The following is a 20,969-nucleotide window of genomic DNA, read 5'->3' as shown; positions in this document are numbered from 1 at the left end:
GTAAACGTATTCAGTACACATACGATCTCTATGTCTAGTTTCGAGTAGTAGCTAAGCAGCGAGAAGCCATCACCGCCTGAAAACTGTTTATATCTTATTCTTGCAGAAAAAGACAACTAAATGATTAAAATAATTCTATTTTTTTTCGTTTCGCTAACTTATTGCGTTTGTTATATAATGATAAGATTGCTTTAGCTCATTTTATTAGCACAATTATTATTCATCTTGAAGGTTCAGTACAATTAAATCGAGTTTTTTATACCAATATGATTCGTCTTCCAATATGCGCGAACACGCTTCATAGATCTCGCGGAATCATCTTCTCTGTTAACTCAGTATCACATAATAGACGTGCATTTCTCGCGTACATATTCGTTTCAACAAAATAAAAATATATACATATAATATATCGGTAGCGGTGATGGTGACACGCAATAATTAATAACGTTTCCGTCTGTGAAAATTAGGCAGACCAGCGCGGACAAATCTCGCGTCATTAGAATATTATCGCACATACGTTTTACATATCGTTTTACTTTATAAAACGCGGATTAAACTACACAATTATTGCAAGATAGAATAATAGTCGCAAAAAAATAATAATCGACCATTAGTCGTTATTTTGTAGCATAGAATTACGATCACGAACACTCGCGAGGAATGTCCACGTTGCTCCGCGATACAAAACCAAGTGGAATCCATCCAGAAGCTTCGCTTACGGTGATTGTATTTCAGAAACGTAGGTGAAGGTGTGCCTATCTTTTTATGAGAGTTTAAATAAGCGAAAAATAACGCGATATATATACATATATACGCGCCAACTTACCTTTAACCGGGTGATACAGTGGAAAACATCACTTTTTCCTCGTGAGAAAGTGTGATAAGGGTTTTAATCTCGTTATAGGGTAAAAAAAAGAAACGAAAGAGACCTGAGCATATATTAAGCGAAAAAAAACATAGATTCCAGAATATTTCAATTATAAAGAGATGGGCGCACAACCATAGTATTTAACTGTACCTAACGTCGTCGTAGTGATTAAAGCAAAAGAAGAAGAAAAAAAGAATAATTGTACCTATTAAAAAAAAGCAGTTCATGCATCCCTTTACGATAATAATGAGCAAAAAACTTATCGAAACCGTCAGACATTGAACCGCCATCAAGTATCGTCCGACACCTCGCGACAACTTTCGTATATTTTCTAGACGATCGATTCATGTGATTTATCAAGTATTTCCTACGAACTGGTGAGGGGAGTAAAAGAGAAAGATTCAAGGATGTGATATGAGGGCGTATGTACACAAAATATAGCGCGGACGTTACTTGTTAGGCTACCGCTTTTCTTCTTTGCGAATAAACACAGACGAACCAAAAATTTACGTAAACGAATGATGAGCGATATCGTGTTTACTTATTTTTTCGTTTGGTTACGACACTTTACTGCGTACACTTGATACACGTATTCGGAATCGCATTACACATTTTAAATTATATCACATTGGTTATTTATGCTTGTATTAAGACTCTTGATTCCTCTTGCAATTATTGAATTATGATATCACAGATAAATCGTATAAGTATTTTTATTCGGTTATTTAAAATAGATTGAAACATATTGAAACTTTTCTTTTTTTCGATTCCTGAATTAATAAGTCGCTTCATATCTTGATTGCTATAAGATATATTTTTGCCGGAAAACGAGCACTTTTATTCATGTGCAGATTAAATTATATGAATACTTACCCGAGAAAAAATAGGTATAATATAATAAGATATAAATATATATAATTAGATACGAAAAGATCTGGTGACATATATAATTTTATGATTATATATATAATAATATCCGAAATTTGACACGATATGAACTTATTTTGATATAATCATATTGAACTGGATCTGTTCTCATGTATAATCAGATTTAGTATATTGAATGATTACATAAGGATAAAATTATATCACGCCAAATTTCGAATATTATTATATGTGTGTGTATTATCATATGTATATATAATAATTATATATATGATTATAATTATATATAGTTATATCTTATACATATCTTATATAGTTATATCTTATATATTATATAAATCACTACAATTACATAAGTTTATTTTTTCGCGGATATTAATGCAGAATAACAAAAAAATGCGATTTTCAATATATTTTATCAATCTATATTATCAAACAGTGATGATATGTGAAAAAACTAAATTCATTTCAACAAGAAACAAAGAGTTTTAAATATGTAAAGCAATCTCCCTATGTTTTTTAATTATGATTAAATATTATGTTGAAGCGTACCGGCGATTATTCTCGACGAAACATTCGGATTCATTATGAAAAAATAGAATGTTCAAAGAATTATCGTGCACACAAATGCAAAAATGTGACGAATTTTTCATTACTAATCTCGACTGATTTTGTAATTTCCTCTTCGTACATTTTAAAGACCGAACGAAAAAAATGAATAGACAGATACCGATACAGTCATTTTTCTCGATCGCACTGATCGAGGGTGACTCGCTTTTAGAAAAATCTTAAAGAGAACAAACGACGAAAGAGAACGGGTAATATAAATGTCATAAGCTTGCAAGACACCTCATATTCGTTTCCTACTATTTTTGTAATGCGACGTAAGACGATTGATAGCGGCGAGCAATAAATCGGCGCAAGACGGGAAGGGGGAGCAAAAAGAACGACGCGATTTAAAATAAGGAGAAATAAGATTTACACGCAAAACTGTAACATCGACTCTCTTACACGAGAATTGTCATCTCTCTTTTTTTCTTTCACTACGTAGAGGATTCCTTTCGTTGATTTGAGCCCTTTACCGATTCGTAGTCTTAACGATTGCTAAATATTATACTTATTCTGTGTAACAATTTACGAAACAAAATTGTTCGTTTTCTCATTTATTGTATATATGTATATCGAAAGAACGTGCGAGAAATATGATGCTACGTTTCGCTGCTCCTCGCTAAGGATGCGAAACGTGTGCATTAGAACGACATGAAGGCAAAATTATCTCAATGTTAAAGCGAGGTATCTTGTCGTTAAGCATATCTTTGCCACATTTCTTTAAATCTCAAAGCGAGCGGAGTCCGAGAATCATACGGTGGATATGCTTGACTCTTAAGAACCAGTCGCATTGGCAAGTCGGTTATCCTGATGAATGAATTGGCGAATCTGTTGATAAATTGCACAATTTTTCCCGTTCTATATTCTACGTAGAATTATATATAGAATAATAGCCAATCTCTTTCATTCAGGATCTAAAAATATTTCCGTATTTTTATCTGAACGGAAATATTATTCTCATCCGCCGTTCAAATTGAGATTGAATTGTAATTGGTATAATTTCACAATGGAATTCTCGCAGTTGCAAGTTTTAACTGATCCCCGTCTCTAGATGTCAACTGCTGCTATTAGAAACATAGAGAGATTTATTAGCTTTAAATGATATTGACGAGACCGATCTTGAAAGTGCAAAGTTAATTGGATAACACGGGCAAGTTGCGAGTGTATCGACATGTATTTTTTTGCGCATACCGTGATTTATCACGGTACATATTATAAGGATGAATCCAGTGGCTGTGCCTCCGATGCTTAACAACGTATTTTATCGCGATTGCGTTTTTTCCTATTTCGCTCATCATCCTATACGATAGAGAGCGATAGCTTATGTCACTCGTTACTTGTCCGAACGTCCATTATCGAACATGTATGTACAATGCGACGACGTGTGTACAAGAGATATATTATTTATATTTATTAAATAAGATATATTTCTCCTGCGAAAATGGACGGATATTTCAAGTATATTCACCGATTCGGCCGCGCGGAGCACGGTGTTAAGATGTGATTTTGATTGAGAAGAAAAATAAAGAGAGAAACAAGAAAAAGAAGCGAGCGAATTGACGAAGAAGAACCGACCTGAATTATCCGTATGTAAATATAATTGCGAGGGTGACGAGAACAGAAAGCGAAGCAATTGACAATTTTGTGGCGTAAATAAAGAGCTATATTATTCTCATCCGAAATGCACAACATCATAGAGCCGGAAAAATGTTTGATATAGAAGTCATGTCAGTCTAATTATATTTCTTGTTATATTATATCATATTTTCCAAAAATGAATTATATATATAATTCAATAAAAAAAGGAGACACTCTCGTTTGATAATTTGCCGGCTCACATCGATCATTTCTGTGTTCGAGACACTCTTCCGCATGCGTTCCTAGCTTATCCTATTGTTTACTTATAATCTAAGTATCATTTAGGCTTACTTTAAGCTATTATAAAGTGAAAAAACATTGAAGAAGAATGTCGTCTTATAATACCAGTTTTATTAAGTTTTTATTATTTACACAAATTCGTTGTAGATTCTTTTGACAAGGGTCCAGAGGAACATTGCGGGAATATCGGGACTCGCGTTTACCTTAAATCAAGAAAAAAAAGATTCTATCACGCATTTCTACAGGCATCTTCGTCCCCAATGATCACTATGAACCAATGCCACGGCGCGGCCAAGAGATCACACGCGATCCGTTCGCCGAGCGATTCCGACCCTCGACAGAAATTCCGCGGACCCTCGCAACGCTTCGAAAAGTTATTGCACTTTTTAGGAACCAATACTGGATGCCGTCAATTTATTAGCGTCGAAATAAAAAGAAAATGTATGTAAACTATATATGTAAGCTCGTGTTATAAGATCATTAAGGATACGTTTCACTTGCAATAGAAACGCTATAAAATGGCTGTTTAATCAATTAAAATAAAAACAAATGTCTGTCTCTTTGTAACGTCAAGCAGAAGGCACCTTGAGATTGCCACATGCAAAACGTTGTTAAGAAACTTAAGATACTAAAAAATACTGAAAAATATATTTATCTATGTCCGTTAAAATCTGTGAAACAGACATTTTTTATAAATTTTGAAACTATTTCTTTTAACTTTCTATTTACATCGCATGAGCGCATTTAGAAAAAATCTTTAAATCGATCGGGGCAAAGACTATCCGCTTTTGGCAAAGCACGATAGTGGGAGTATAAGAAAAAAATATATTACATTTTCGACGCGCTAGGGTCCATTCGGAACAACTGTCGTCGCATACATTATCATATTCAAAAAATTATTACACCACAACAATCCGCTCCTGGGAACGGTTTATAGCGTATTAGCGCTTTGTGAGTTAACGTTACGCGTGTTGATTTCTCTCTAAAATATAAAATTTATAAACATATACCCATCACCATGTTGGACCCAGTTACGCGACTGCGTTTGGCAGTAGAGTTTTTTTTCTTGTCTTTGTCAATTAAAATCTAAACAATCCAAGATGGTACTTACTTAATGTCGGTATTCTCGTTTTATATATTTTCTTCTATTCAGTTCTATTAATTAAATCCAGTAATCTCCAGTAATCTCTCGTATTAGATCAAAACCATTCGAAATGTGCATCATTAGAAAGCAATTCGTATTCGTTCTTACTTTATTTTCGAATGGATTTATAATACCGACATTGAAGCAGCATCTTGTTTCAATTACTCTAATTAATAGTAACGTTTAAGCGTTATAATGGATTAAAATCTTTTTATACTGAGTGTTTATGTCGCATTCATTCGCACACTGCATCGTCGTAGACTTCCAAATAATCTATATAAGATAGATCTTTTATATATAATTAATATGTAATTTCAAATTTTAATTGACTTATGTTTCTACTATTTCGTTTTGATAAGTATTTAACATTTCTACGACGACAATGTTCATGACATTCAATGAGTTCATTTATACATAGCTTCACCGGAAACTTATTATGCACCAGTGCATATCTTATTGAATCTTAGTCACGTGTAATTACATTTTTTTTTTAAAAAGCTTTATCGTAAATGCATTTCCGATTATATTTTCGTATTTCAATTATGATTAGATATTTTACGTAAATAGCACTATTGTAGTACATAATCAATTAGTAAGTTATTTTTATTAGTATTATTGTATAGTTATTGTTATTTTTGTTTCATTGAAAATTATTCATTTGAAAAAAAAAAACTTTCGATTTAATTGCTACAACAAATTATTGAATTTAAAGAAATTTTAATTAATATATACTATGTGATCGGTACTAGTATTCCTTTTTTATGTGTAGTAAATCTCGTAAGAATTAATTATTCATGATTTGCATTAGAAGGAAATGTAAAATTGGAAAACATTTAAAGCAAGATGCAAAAATAATCGGCATCTGAAATATCAACGATTACACGCTAACAACATTGAATGATAAACTGGAGTATTTGATTGAATTATTTGAAAACTCACGCCTATAAGTATGACTTAAATCTAACTGAGTTCACATACGAATTAAGTTATCGAAACGACCGCGCAACTGGACGGTGCTTTCGCATATGTGTTGTGTGTTTAGTGCGTTTAGGTATGTGTTAAGTAGGATAGCGTATACCGGACTAGTGTACAGTATAGTTTATACGTGTATGCATATAGTATATATACATACATATGAAAGTTAAATAACCCTTGACGGGAATGAGTCAATGCATGTTAATGCGTTAGCATTCGCGATTAGAATTAAAAGTTTCACTAAGATATACAATTCATTACACGGACGGAATAGATACTCAAATACAACGTTTTTAGCACGATTCTTTGTATAGTGAAAGCAAACGGATTATCCTCAAAACAAGAAATTTGTTTGCACTCTTGTTTCAGACAATCTTAATAATGCATTCACATAAAAATATATTGTACAAAACGTGTGTAAAACTTCTTTCTTGTAAAAATATAATTATGTTATTTTTTATAACATTTCTTATGATAAATATTATTTTTATTGTAAGAAATATTTTATATATTTCTTTCAATTTTTAATAGCATTGTATCAAATATATATGTAGTTTATTTACATATTCAAATATTGCATCATTCTAAATCTGGATATAAATCTTCGTTAAAGATTCATGAATTATCGAAATTCTCTGTTGTAAAAGTTTCTCGAAAAAAGGTTGTATAAATGGTATAAAGGAAGAAAGATGGAAAAGCTAAATATTTAAAATCTAACTATTGTTAATTCCTCAGATATCTCGAAGCACCGCCATTGTTAGCTGAGAATATCATGAAACATAGAATTAAGAAGTGGGCAGAGGAGGCAGTTGAGCAAGAGATTCGCGTTTCGTTTTACTATATATCGCGCGGAGTGGCTTCGATTGTCGTCACGTCGAATCAACTTCGCGTCGAAAGTAACTTAATCTAAATTAATTTTCATCGATTGGACTTATGATCCGCTGAGATTTCGTATGTAGATTATAGATATATATAGATCCCACGAAAAATCGCAGATCTTCGGCTTGAGGCTTATTCCGCGCTAAACAAGGCGAACTTAACTACTGTGGCTGTAGGCAGTGTTGGTATATGGTCCACTGTATATGGACGATCCCGTAGTTGAGACGCTCTTATGTCGTCTCTTTGCGAGCAGTACCAAAATAGCAGCCACTACTGCAAGCATAAGTATGAGACCGGCGATGGCGATCCCGATAGCGAAGCTCCTTTGCGATATGCAAATGGTATTTGGATCATCGATAGCCTAAAGAAAACCGTAAAAAATAGTAAGATATTGTATATATAAATTTGATTTCTTTTTATTTCAAAAGTGTTCTTATTCTAAATTACTATTCCAGAATAAACAGAATGCGCGATTTAAAGTTATCAATATTTTTAATGCAATAAAAATCGATTATTATTTTGTGTTACCCTTTCTCTAAAGACGTCGTCAGAGAAATCCGATTTGGAACTAATGTCCGAGGCTTCATTGACATATAGACCGCTGTAGACCTCAATTGTGGCCGGGGTGCCGTCTAGACCTTCGACACCCTTCACCTCGTTGTCGTTGATTGTGTCCCTACGTCGTCTAGCTATCGAATTACATAACGGCGGCTGCAAATCAAGAATAAATAATAAATATTCATTTCTAACTTGTCTTCATAAAACAATCAAACTCGAATATTCTTTTTCAGGGTCAGATATTACGTAATGCTCTACGTTTCCGTTTATGTAACATATTCACTAGACAAATTTAATGGCATAATCGTGATAGAACAAAGTAAATATTATAAAACCATTAAAGGAGGATAAATATAGTACTTAATCATCTTTATATGGAGCCATTATTCGAGCTAGAGCTAATGCGTTTATGTATCATAAGGATTGTGTACCGTATTACTGCATCCTCCATCATGCTTAATACAGAGTCTCACGTTGCATTGATAATATACGCTCGCCGTATACGGGAACTTGTGCGCTTGAAAGTTCACCCTGGCCTCTGTCTTGTCCTCGTTATACGTAAACTGTCCCATGATCTCACCGTCGACTGGACAACTGTAAACGAATGAATATATTAAATAAAAAAAGAAGAAGTCAAAATGGATCGATTGTTTCATTTGACACATCGCTATTTTCTGTTCTTTATTATTAAAAAAAATTTCTCATCTTATTAAAATTATTTCCATATCACGTACTGCTCTAACTTACCCTTCGTCGTTTATCAGCCGTTGTTCACCCCATCCGAGACCATCGCGGACCAGACAGTCGGAGATCTTCAGACCGAACATCTCTTGTTTGTCGATGCTAATGACCAGGGTCAAGGGATCGCCGATTTTCACGTTCTCCGCCACGTGATGCTGCGTTGGATCGCCGCTAAAAATCTTCATCGTGCATCCCGGCATTGGCGCGGTCGCCTGTATTGGCAGAAATTGACAGTTTATGAATATTTTATTTTGATCTATTACACATTCATTTACATTAAACTTATACCAGATACTTGTACAGAGATATTTAGATACTAACTTCACGAATACTGTCAAGTTATCAGCATAATTTTACTGAGACTGGTTTTATCAAAGTTCATCGACAGAACGAAACGCGAAGCGAGATGTTTTAATTAATTGGCGAAAGTTTGCCTGATAAAAATTCTTTCAGAGAAGGCTATCTTAAATGCAAACCATTTTCTTACCTGCAACGGTAGAGATTGCAGCATGGACACATGGGTCTGGTCGTTCGTTACAACTTTGTCGCGAGTCTGGTATCTACATCTCACGTGAAAACCTCTGCCCTGGTTCGTGACCAGCTTCAGGTGTGGCTGCACCACGATGGTGTTAAAGTACTCTATACCACCGTCGTCCTGCGAAACAAAGGCAACAAAATCATGAGTGTCATTTCTAAATTCCCCGCAAAGATCAGAAAATAAATACTGCGAGAAACATTTCTATCTTTAATTATGTGATTGATTTATCTCTTTATTTAAGGATTATTTAAAGATAAAAGAACTCGCAAATCGATGGCCAAATGACGTCAAAATGTTCAAAACGTTAAATCGAGGTGTGTGAGAACACTGGCCATTGTTTGGTCGACCGCTGCGTATCCGTGTTTCGGTGCCGCGAATGTCGCAATCTATACGACGGTGTCTACGTTTTACTATCTTTTCAAGGAGCGTATAGTAATACGCGGTCACGTTTCTCTTCTGGCCACTTTCAATATTGCAGCAGCAGCAGCAACAGCCGTCGCCTGTCCTTGCACCCCGCCAGCAAAAACCGGACCGCTGCTCCTTCTCCTCTCGATTCCGTCTCGCTCGTCCGAGATATCCAGAAAGGGAATACCTACATGTAATTTACATTCTCGCTATTCCCTCGTGGACTTTACCTTCGCCATTGTGCTTTCTTCGGATCTCCCTTACGAAGGATGGAGGTCCGCCTCTCTTCGAGAAACTAAAAATACTCCTCGTCTGAAGATTGATCTTTCAGCTACAGCGCTAAAAACTGTTTTCTTTTCGCGATGAGTAAATGTTATATTATTTTTCAAGCGTTGAAAATATTTCTCTCAATTTATTATATTTTTTCGAAGTTATTTAATATTTTATCATAATGCCTCTCTTAGTGAAGGCTAAATCTCGTTTCCACTTCTGATTTCATCGTGTAAAGAATGAGTCTCATTTAAATCAAGTTTTCGTTTAATTTATGATGTCCTTTTGCATCATTTCCTCTTAGCGTAGGTATTTAAGTTCTTTCCCGAACAAGTCCTTCTCCAGATATCAACGATCGGATTCTAATAATTGTCTGTGTTGGCAGACAACCGTCATTAATGTCGGCGGTGCTCACTAATGAGGGTATCCGTAATCGAAGAGTTTCCTGCCAGTTCCGCGGACAATGAATGTAATCAAATGGATAATCATCGTCCTTAAAGACCGATCGTCCTCGACGAGAATCGAAAGGAAGTCTCGAACTTGGTTATCCTTGGAAGTGGACACATACTGACTATTCGGTAATAATGTGCAATGGAATGATAAAATTAATTTTCCACTTGGTATAACATCATGGGTGTAATGCATAATTCGCTGTTATTATATAAACTATGGACTATATTCGTCGATGTTATATATTTGCATAGAAAATTGATGCTCATGTCACATTTAACTTACTTTGGTGAAATTTACGAGTGAATCATATCACAATCATCGATGATACATATGTTGCGTCAAATTTATTTCTTCATCTATTAATTTTTACACATATGTTAAAGACAAAAAGAAAAAGATCAGTATATGTGTATGTGTATTATTAATATAGCAAATCGCAGAAAATACGCAAAAATCTCTATAGTGAACATTAATAAAGTTTATTAAAGTCACAGAGAAAAAGTAGCGAAATAAAAGGCATAAATAATCGTTTTTTTTCTTTGCTGCGTCTCGCTTTCTTTACTAGTGCAAGATGAAAAATTATTTTAATGTATTGAAAAGATTTTTTGATTAGGGAGAACAATATTTAACAAAGTAGAGATCCTTAATCTCTCTCGCAATCGAGTCAGGGGAGCGAGCGAACGGGCTGATGTTGTGGATTCCTAGACGAGCACAGAGTATATCGAGCAGGCAACGACCTTCGGCGGAGCCTCTCAACGTTCGACCTCAGCAAGGATACTCGCAATCTGCGGTGCATCGGCCCGAGAGAGCCCAGAGAAACGTCAGATCGTCGACTTTACACGTTTCGCACACCCACCTAGCAACCGGCAAGCGGGGATCTCCGGCAGCTTTATTACGGTAGAGGGAAGAACGCACGAGGCGGGGCCCGGTGCCCCCCCCCCGATTACGGTCCTGTGACCGGTCCCTTTTTTTCCTTTCTATTGCATACCACCATACGCACCAATAGCAGGACACTGTCATGCGATACGGGTTCGTGAAGCAAAAAGATGGATACTTTTATCATCGGGTTCTCTCCTTGATTCTTGCCACATTCTCGGCCACCCTTATAAGGCTCTGCGAGTTTACGTTTTCATATTTTTAGACCGATCTCAGAAGTAATTCAGGCTCCTTAAAAAAAGTATCGTCTTTTTAAAATTTCATGTACGTCTCAATGTATACTTTTTAAAGAATTTGTAATGTCAAGTATATATATTTTTCGGATGTCAATTATTAATTAATATTTTTATTATTTAATATCATTCAATTTAATAAATTATTATCGATTAAAACTTTGAATTTTGAAAGATTCTTTTCGTTGTAGAAAAAAAATCGTTATCCGATCGTTATGTTGTCTACAAATCATGTAACTCTCTTTAGGTTTCAACTTCAAGGAATTTCAATTCATTTGCATTCATATACGCGATCACTCTTCCTGAATCGTGTATAGAGATATTTATTCCCCCTTTTCTCTCCTCTGAATGGTAGAAACACGCCAAGGTATTTTTGACATTGAATGCCTCCGATGAATATCCTCAACCAACACGAAGCGATAAATTGCTTCTCTTCTTGCGGAAATTAATTACAGAATACATTTATTGCAAGATCTTTTATCTCGATAACTATTCCTCAGACATACATTCTCGAATACACATACATAAATTAATTCTTTAATTGTTGTATTGTTATCAACTGCTTTCGACAATTGTGGCGAGTATTATTTCTTGAATCTCTGACAGATCAAGACCTTCGATTTTGATTCTGAGATATTCGAGAAAACTCGTCGTGATTCCTCAATCAAGTCAAATTGTCAAGTCGATTGCCGGATGAGATCATCAGACGATTCTTCTCAATTAATATGATATTACGTATTTACCGGTTTCGCGGAGAAATTGATTTTCACGCGGGACTCGAAATATATCCGGACGTCTAAAGTATACGGCACGCACGCTGCTGAAGTACGTCTTGCGCAAATACGTATGCTTTGTACATGCAATTTACGGACATCCCTTTGAGCTGTATCCATTATCGTATGTACATATCCATCATCTCTGACGATCCACGATCGATGAACACGCACGTTTCACGCGTGAATCAGCGTCTCTCCTCGAGAGATGCCCCACGTCAGATCTACCATGATAGGTGTTTTGCGTGTCGCACCCTTTGCCCTCTGACGCGATTCATCTCGCACTTACTATACGTACAATGTGTATCTTGTAAGTCGATGAAAATTTTCGTGGACCCCGCGCCGATGCCAAGGATCCTCCAAGGACCCTCCATCCGCGCATCTCGCGATGTTTGCCGCTTGATGTGCGTAAGGATACGACGGGGAAGGTAGTACACGACGAACAAAAAGACAAGGGATGTGGATCCACAGAAGGACGTGCGCAAACGTCCTACACGTGCACTCGCATGTACACGACAGCATAGTGAATGCATAGGAGCGAAGATCACTCTAATGTCAGGTATTACTTGACGCCTACTTGACTGCGAGTCTTACGCCATTATCGGCGCGCGGCGGTCTCTTTATCGTTTCGAACTCCAATAATCTGAGAAGAAGCGCGGAATAGCCGTATTAATGATACATTAGAGTACTCGACAAAAAAGATAGCGATTAACAGTGTTTTTTGTAGGGTCCCAAATGAGTCGTTATCCTTCATGTAATAGTATCTTCTCTCGTCATCGTTAATATCGTTCCAGCGATCTCTCGATGATAACGAGACACTTTTATATGCGTTTCTCCATCGTGATTTTTCTCTCGTTACGATTAAATAAATCGCGAAGTCACACGAGCACTCGGAGAATTTTGCCATCCTAGTTCTCGAGTTTTGGTCTTCGCGATCTCTGGAGGGGATGAACTTTTCAATCGTGCTTCTTCTTTCCTAGTATAAGTAGCTAAGCTCATCGGTTACTCGGAGCGATCATTATTGCCTACGCGACCGCGGGATGATCATTCGACCTGCACGAGAGTGGATCTGCTAAAAGGCTCGAGAGGGAGGCAGTCTATTACGGACATCCACTTTCTGCCCTCTGGCATGAATAGAGGGTACAGTAAGAGGGTACAGTAGCTAAGAGGTTCTCATGCAAATTGGCTCATCAACCGACTCATCAGCACCGCCTTTTCGTCATTATTATTAATGCTCTCGCGAGTCTCTTACACATGATACTTAACGTAACGTGGCACGTAGATGTAACATAGTTTCGTAATGTTACGAGCGTATATATATATATTTGTCGTTAAAGATATAGTTTCGAGAGAGAGCTTGTTCAATTTATTTGAAAAAAAAAATAAATACATATATATATATACTTGTTATAAATATATAATAAATATATACACATGTGTTTCAGAATTTTATCCTAAAAATGTATTTTGAACGTTGTATTTTCTGCATCACTTATGAATATAAATATGGTTTTCTTTATTATATAATAGTACGATATATCGTAACGCACTTGCACGTATTTATTAGGATACTTCCCGGAGATGCGAAACAGAAGGTAACGGCACCCGAGAGAAGATGCATGCTAAAACATCGACTTCTCGCTGCATCCGCTGCAAGCTATACAATCCGCGGCACATTCCCTCATCCGTCCAGGAGGTTGAATACATGTAATTATAATTCATGCGCGCGTATAGTAAACTGTCATAGAGAATTTCGCATCCGTTGTATAGCGTTGCATACGCGGTTCTGTTCATTTCCCCACGTCGGTCATGTTAATAGAATGTTCGTACGATGTACGCATATATTTCTTGCGAGAATTTACGTCAGCGAACGTGGCACGCAGTCAAATTTGCGAATCAGGAAGTTGCGCAAAGGATACGTGATTTACGACAAATAAAAAAAACGTACATATGTATTAAAATTTCAACTTTGCATTATATATTCGTTAATAAATTAGACTTATGTTAATAAACATCAGTCGCGACGAAAAGTAATAAAAAAAATTATTCAGCAATTTTGCATAAATAAAAATTTTCGTATAAAATGTGCATAAAAGTTGCGATTCGCGTTGCAACTCGTAAAAATGATTGCGATTAAAATGCAGTGCACTGCACGCGTATAGAGGGGAGATAAAAATTTATGTATACCGTAACGTTAATTTCGCGTAAACCAGGAAGCCGCTAAACTTCTTATTAGCCAAGGTAATTTCCTCCTACCGCAACCGGCAGAAGCAAGACGGCGCATGCATGCAAACGGAGGGCATCTTCTGTCTTTCTGTCTATGATTTACGTGACGACGATCGTGCCGCACGCTAATGTCCCTCGGCGAGAGGAGGGAATCTTTCCCTCGTCGAGCGACTAACGGGATCCGTGATTGGAAAATCACAGGTTTTTCTGCGAGCTTGCGGTCAGCCGTCGATACAACTTTAATGGAAGATCGCGTGCGTGCGAAAAGTGTCTATCGGGAGATCTATGTCGAAACGTGTCGAGCGAAATTCATCGGTAAAAAGTTAGCGAGTTACGCGACAGGTCGCTGTCAAAGGCGAGAGAGAGAAGTCTCGCGTGGATAAATGCAAATGGATTCGCACGATCGACGACGGGCATCCTCTCCCGGGACTCGCCCTGCCCGTAGGGCACTTGGTGCACTTATTACGATACATCTCTCGCGGAACATTTCTCGGGTTCGACGCCCGGTCAGTTCAGCAGGCGGCGGCGGCGGCGATTGCAGCTGCAGCTGCAGCGGCACCGGCTGACTGCAACGCTCGTCCCGTCTTTCTCTTTCTCTTTCATGGCAGCGACGTACGAACTTCTGATAGTAACCCCGGCGATCACGACACTTGGAATGTTCAGGTAACACACGACAGCTAAGACACGCGTCCATCATCAAAGAGGAAATTGATCATCGATGACCTTGTGGCTTTTCCCACACCGAACTGTGTTCTCGCGTGAGAAGACGCGATGAAAAATGAGCCATTTTAAACCAATTAAAATTGAAAGAGAATTATTTTAAAAACAAGTTCAATTTATTTACCTTTTATTTCGCGACAAAATTCTTTTAATATTTTATATATGTCACATATACATATACATGTATGTATCTTTCTTCTATTTTTCTCGTATGATAACATAAAAGATTATAATTAAAATTTAGTCACGAAGAAATTATTTAAAAAATGCCTTTACGGAGGCGTTTTCTATAAAGTGTAAAAAAATTCCCCCGATGACAACGGCAGTCACGTCAACGGAAATAGCGATGCGTTAAGAGATGAAATCATACGACCAGCGCACGATCAGCTCCTGGTATTGTGGCGGAAACGCGCGAAACGTGAAAAAATGCCACGGATCAAGCGGCCGATGTTTGCGTCGCTCGTTAGACGGTTCCGTCCAATATCCCACGCACAACATCCCTCGGTGGAATGTCTCGGAATTTCGCGACTCGGAATCCCCCGCTCGAAATATGCGCGCATCGCTAAAAATAGCCACGCGCGTAAATAGGATTCGCGCGAATCCTGCGCGCGAGGATTTTTCCCTTTCTGCTTTTCCCTGCAGGAATTCACGTACGATGTAATCGCGACGAATAGCATGTCAAATTATTTTATCCGCTATACATTGCCATTAATTACGCAGTAAAACCGATGATCGGCATCGCGGTTAACGGTAACACGCAGCCAGTTAGTTAGCTTGTATAATTATTAGGTGCGGTCTTTCCGAGAGAGAGAAAGAGAGAAAAAAATATACATTGGCAGATGACAAGTATGAATGATCGAAGAAAAGAGAAGTATGAAATGTTCGTCACTTAATCAACGTGATCATCGTTACGTCTTACTGTCTACGTCTGACGAGGACTCTTCAGACACTTTCTAGCGATTTTTATACTTTCATACATGCGAGCTTTGTACAATTTGTAGGAGCATCTTTCTCGATATTAATAATTCACTCTTTGTGCAAGTGAGGTGAAGAAATGTCACGGATTTTTAATAAATAAATTGGCAAGTTGCTCCCTTCTATTATAAAAAAAGAAATAAAAAAAGAATAATAAAAATACATAAGAATTTAAAGTTGTATTCGTGAAAAAATTGCATAAGAATTTAAAGTTGTATTCGTACCTTATTGCAATGCAAAGAAAATAGCAAGAAGAAAAGTTTCTATTGACGTAATCGGTACACATAGTTACGTATTAATTATTATGCTTTGGTCAAACTACACAGTCCAGCTTTACATAGAAGTATGTCAATGAAATTCAAAAACGGTTCGCGATGCGTACTAATGAAGAATGTAACATTGCGGCATGCATGTGACATCTGCCATGATGTAAGAAAATGACAAAGTTACCGTTGACGACGACGGTAAAAATAATGTTTGTAGAACATCTTGCATAACATTACTTGCGAAAGAAATAGCACAACTCGACAATTGACTGAAACAGAATACCGAGAATACGAATAAAAAATAAAAATTGCAGACGTATTAAAAACAGAATTGATAGAGTTACATTTTTTAAACTACTGAATATCGCGAAAGAAGCAGACACGCGTGTGGGCGCAATTTTATTTTATATAGGCAAGCAGGATTCACACGATGGAAACACAATTAATTCTAATTTTCGGGACGAAAGAGTCGAATCGCGTAGGCGAGATGCCCCGAAATTGGTATTTGCGTGGGTGGTTTTATTCGGTGGATGACGAGACGATATTGCGACCTCTCTCGCGTGTCCTTGAGAAGTATCATAAGAAATCGAGTTTCTTGAGGCGCGCCCACCTCGCTGGATTTTCCCCTCGGGCAAAGCTTAAATTGGATTTTTTCTTGTGGAGGCGTCTGTCCCTCGTTTGCGAGATACTTCTAGACAAGGTGAAATCCGCGTGACATTAACCACCTACGTTTCTCACACGAGCCGCCTCTTGTTACCGAGAGGCTGACAGAGTCGCGATTTTGCAACATACTCGCACTTTCACGCGGTGAGCAAACGTTGGCGTCATCGACATTTTCGGATGACCGTCTTTTCGACGCCTGTCTCGTCCATCGTCGCGACAAAAGCCGTGTATTCTTGTCACTTTCACGTTTAATATTCATCGACAATGTTGTCTCTAGATATATCTCTGCGCTGCGTCTTAGAAACTTGCGAAAATCAAACAAAATTCGAATTAATTAAAACAAATTCAATCATTTTTATATCTGATAAAAATCCTTAAAGATTCGTTCTTTTCTTCTTTACAAAAATTAATTGTATACGAGATTGGAAATATATTTCTACAACAAGAGATATCATGAGAGAATATCAAAGATATATTTTTCCAAAGATTATCTGAGCGGTGAGCTATCGTAGTTAGAATTATCTAATTAGACCTTACCTCCGTAGATACGTCGTATCAGAATTACTACAATTTCCTCGAATCCTCCTTACTTCCAATTGCCTTCTACTACCGCGAAGTAGCAAGCAGTTCATCATCACGCAAACACGGCTACCGTAGCTGCGCAACGACCTTCTCCTTCAGAGGGAGGTCCACGGCCGATGGAACACGGAAGGTACGTTGAAGCGAAGCCGAAGGGAAAAGATGGATTCAAGTTCAGGGCAAGAAACGAGTTAACGACGAAAAGGAAGAATAGGAAGCGAAACGCGGAGAGATGCCGCTTCGGCGAGTTGCACGAGTTAATGACGCGAGAAGCTCGGGAAAATGATTTCAGCATACTTGGCCGTCACGAATTATTATTCCCTTTCTTAGTCTTGACACTTTTCTTTTCGCAGCTCTCGTCGCTTTTTCCCAAAGACATCTCTCGCCTGATTCATCCGGTCTTGCTGGCCAATCGTTTTTTAATCCGCCTTCCTTTTAAGCCTCGTTCAACGTACTTGGCCAACCACTCTGCTCTTTAATGGACCAATATACTTGATGATTCTTTAATTTGTTTTGCCAAGATTTCGTCATCTTCTCGCCACTTACGTACTTTTATAAAGCCTCTTGAAACCGGCCTTTCAATTCAGTGACGCATGTTTTATATGAATATGGATGAAAATACGGACGTGTATGTGTTTTGCCTTTTAGCTGAAAACATCGATGATCTCACGATTATTAATGCCTTCGCATAAATCGTACAGTCACCGTTATCTCAGATACTTGAATAATGAATATAAAATTTAACAGCTGTGCTCAATATTACGGTTGGTCAAGAAAAATATCCGAGACATTCGACATTTCTTATGGATTCTATTCTGATGGATCCTCGGAGTAAAGTCTCGATCAAGGAAATTTTTATCATTTTTCATATTCGTAATCAACATTTACAGCGCGTTTTTCTCGAACAACATATTTATGAACCATAGATCGCCATTCTCATTGTCCAAGAAAGTATGCTTATGAGACTGAATGACCTTGGTTACCAACGCTTATAGCGCTTAAGTATTGCCTATACACAGCAATGACTACTTTTCGCTTAGACGCGCGGATTTATGTAATTGCGCGAAACGGCCCTTTACAAGTGTTATTAGCCTGCGCCGATTTGCCTACGAGTTCTCGCTGGAGATTTATCTGCGAGAATAATTTCGCTCATTTTCTTCGTTTACCTAGCTAATTTATCGATCGCTTTGAAAATGTACAGACTAGTGTGACCAGTATAAAACCTTTTAAATTTCCCACTTGGATTTAGCATTCCATACAATCTCTTGGATACATTCCAATAGCTGCTCTATTACTGCAATAATCTTGCTATATTAGCCTCTTTGAAATAACTAATAAAGTGATCGATCTTTTTTAAATTTTTTTCTGCACAAATATATAAAATATTTATAATACTTATAGTAATTAATAACAGTTTTAGACCAGACGAGATACCATGCAACTTTAGAAACTCGATAAACGAGAAAATCAGTTCTCGAGGCTCGGAAGACTGCCTTCAGCCTGGCTTCAGCCATTTCGCCATAAACATTCCGCGTTTTACCTCACGCGCGATTTTTTCCGCGCACGTTCCAGGCTCCGGGCAAATTCTTTGGGATAACTAATGCACGGATGGATCAGTCAGGTCGAACCGAGCCGACAGCCAACGATGCGCAATTTCTTCGAGTCCGACCAAGAGTTGCTGCCTCAGCGCTCACATCTACGAGATCGGTAGCCAGCGAGCTTCTTGTTCTACGCGGAATGATCGTTTTGCCGGGGATTTGCTCGCGGAAAATTAAATGGCTGCTCTTCCGCGGTTATATATATGTATGAGATATCACGGGGTTGAAGCGGCGACTCTTCCGCGAGCATCGGTATTGAATAATCGTGGGAGAGATATCCCGTCGAGATCCGAACTCTTCTCTCCTCTCTTCCACATCTCGACCGTACACTTCCTGCACGCCCAAGATCCAGCATAAATCCCAGCTATAACCGTCACGACGTATAACTTAATCTCTGAACCTCGACCGCGGCTGGTCCGGGTCGAGGTTTCTGATCTTCCGGATAGTTTATCCGGTGGATTTATGGGAAACCTCGATCACACAGATGACTATGGATCGCTTTCCTTGGAAAGGGAGAAATATCCGGTAACGCGAGTGCGCGAGTGAGAAAGATTTCTCAAATAATGATACTTTAGTGTATTTTATTATTTATTATTTTATAAATCCAACAATATATACGAAAGCTATCAATATTTCTTTGATAATAAATATGAGATAATAAAATAGAAGAAAATTATATCAATAAATATGAGTTTTATAATTAATATATAAAGAAACAAAATGATTGCTATTGATTTTTCCTCTGTTTAAGTTTGTCCTCTATTTAAGTTGCTTTTGCTTTATTTAAGTTTCCTGTATTTAAGTTTGATTCTTCAGTCAAGCAAGACAGCTTTGCTTCAAAGCTTCTACTGAAGAAGCATAAAGGCTTGTAAAAAGAGCTAGAAAACATTGGAATAACGCTCAGAGTCCGGTATTCTGAATAATGCACGATCGGCTTGTCTCAGCGTCAGCATTGTTGCCTCCTTGTCTTCTCGAAGCGACGAGGATCGATGGCACTGGAGCGTTGCCAGAGAGAAAAGGGGCGCCAGGCAAGTCCCTCTGCTAAAAGAGGATCCCGCCGTGAAGTTATGGGCGAGGGTATCCTTGCGAATAATCGTCCTCGGTAACTTGAAAAACTGGCCGACGCGACGCGGCGGCCTGTTCACCCTCAGTCAGAGGTTAACGAAGTTGAGAGGATCTACACGTTAATCCTATAATACACTCTCAAGAGCGTGTCGCGTATTTGTATACAGTGATTCTCAAAAAGAAGAAATAAAATTGCATATATCGACGAAAATTTATTTAATATCTTCATAGGAGGCAATTAATTTCAGAAATAATTCTCTCTCGACTCTGGTGAACTATAATTTCTACAAGATACACAGAGAAAAATATCATTCTACTGCCAAGAAAAGCGATACTCAGTTTATTTTTCTTTTTTTAAGTAATAGTTTTCTTCAACAAAGAATATATTCTTGATAATAGTCTTAAAATATTCATCACAAGTGTTAGAAAATCTCATTATCATGTACTCAAAAGAAGAATTTATTTTTTCTTCAAGAATATTGTAAAGTTGTATCAAAGAAAAATCAAGCTTATTTTATGTCAATTCTTGTAGTAAACAAACCAAATTTTTGTTTTAATTTAATATTCTTCACTAAAATACTGCACTTACTAAAATTCAGAATATATTCAATGAAATTTAATGCTTGTGGTGAACTTATGATATATTTGCGGATATACAAACTTATGATATACTTAAAATAAATAATATTTACTTGAATACAGTATACATTTTTCTCTGTGTACACTCAACGT

The 20,969-nt window shown here is 37.3% G+C and overlaps 1 protein-coding gene across 1 annotated transcript in view; it reads right to left on the bottom strand.

Annotated features, from left to right (window-relative positions):
- Positions 1–6,904: 6,904 nt before the first annotated feature.
- The window catches only part of LOC105258312, a 51,232-nt gene continuing 37,167 nt past the window's right edge, over positions 6,905–20,969 (bottom strand). The window contains exons 5-9 of the mRNA XM_011269498.2: positions 9,025–9,192; positions 8,544–8,749; positions 8,228–8,390; positions 7,767–7,949; positions 6,905–7,599 (exon numbers count right to left, since the gene is read on the bottom strand). Of these exons, the coding sequence (XP_011267800.1) occupies positions 7,396–7,599; positions 7,767–7,949; positions 8,228–8,390; positions 8,544–8,749; positions 9,025–9,192 (924 nt within the window). The 3' untranslated portion in view covers positions 6,905–7,395. The remainder of the gene's footprint in view (positions 7,600–7,766; positions 7,950–8,227; positions 8,391–8,543; positions 8,750–9,024; positions 9,193–20,969) is intronic.

Source organism: Camponotus floridanus, unplaced genomic scaffold, assembly GCF_003227725.1.
Source record: "Camponotus floridanus strain SB8 unplaced genomic scaffold, Cflo_v7.5 scaffold2, whole genome shotgun sequence".
In the NCBI taxonomy this organism is placed as follows: domain Eukaryota; kingdom Metazoa; phylum Arthropoda; class Insecta; order Hymenoptera; family Formicidae; genus Camponotus; species Camponotus floridanus.
This window is presented reverse-complemented; position numbering and strand designations above follow the sequence as displayed.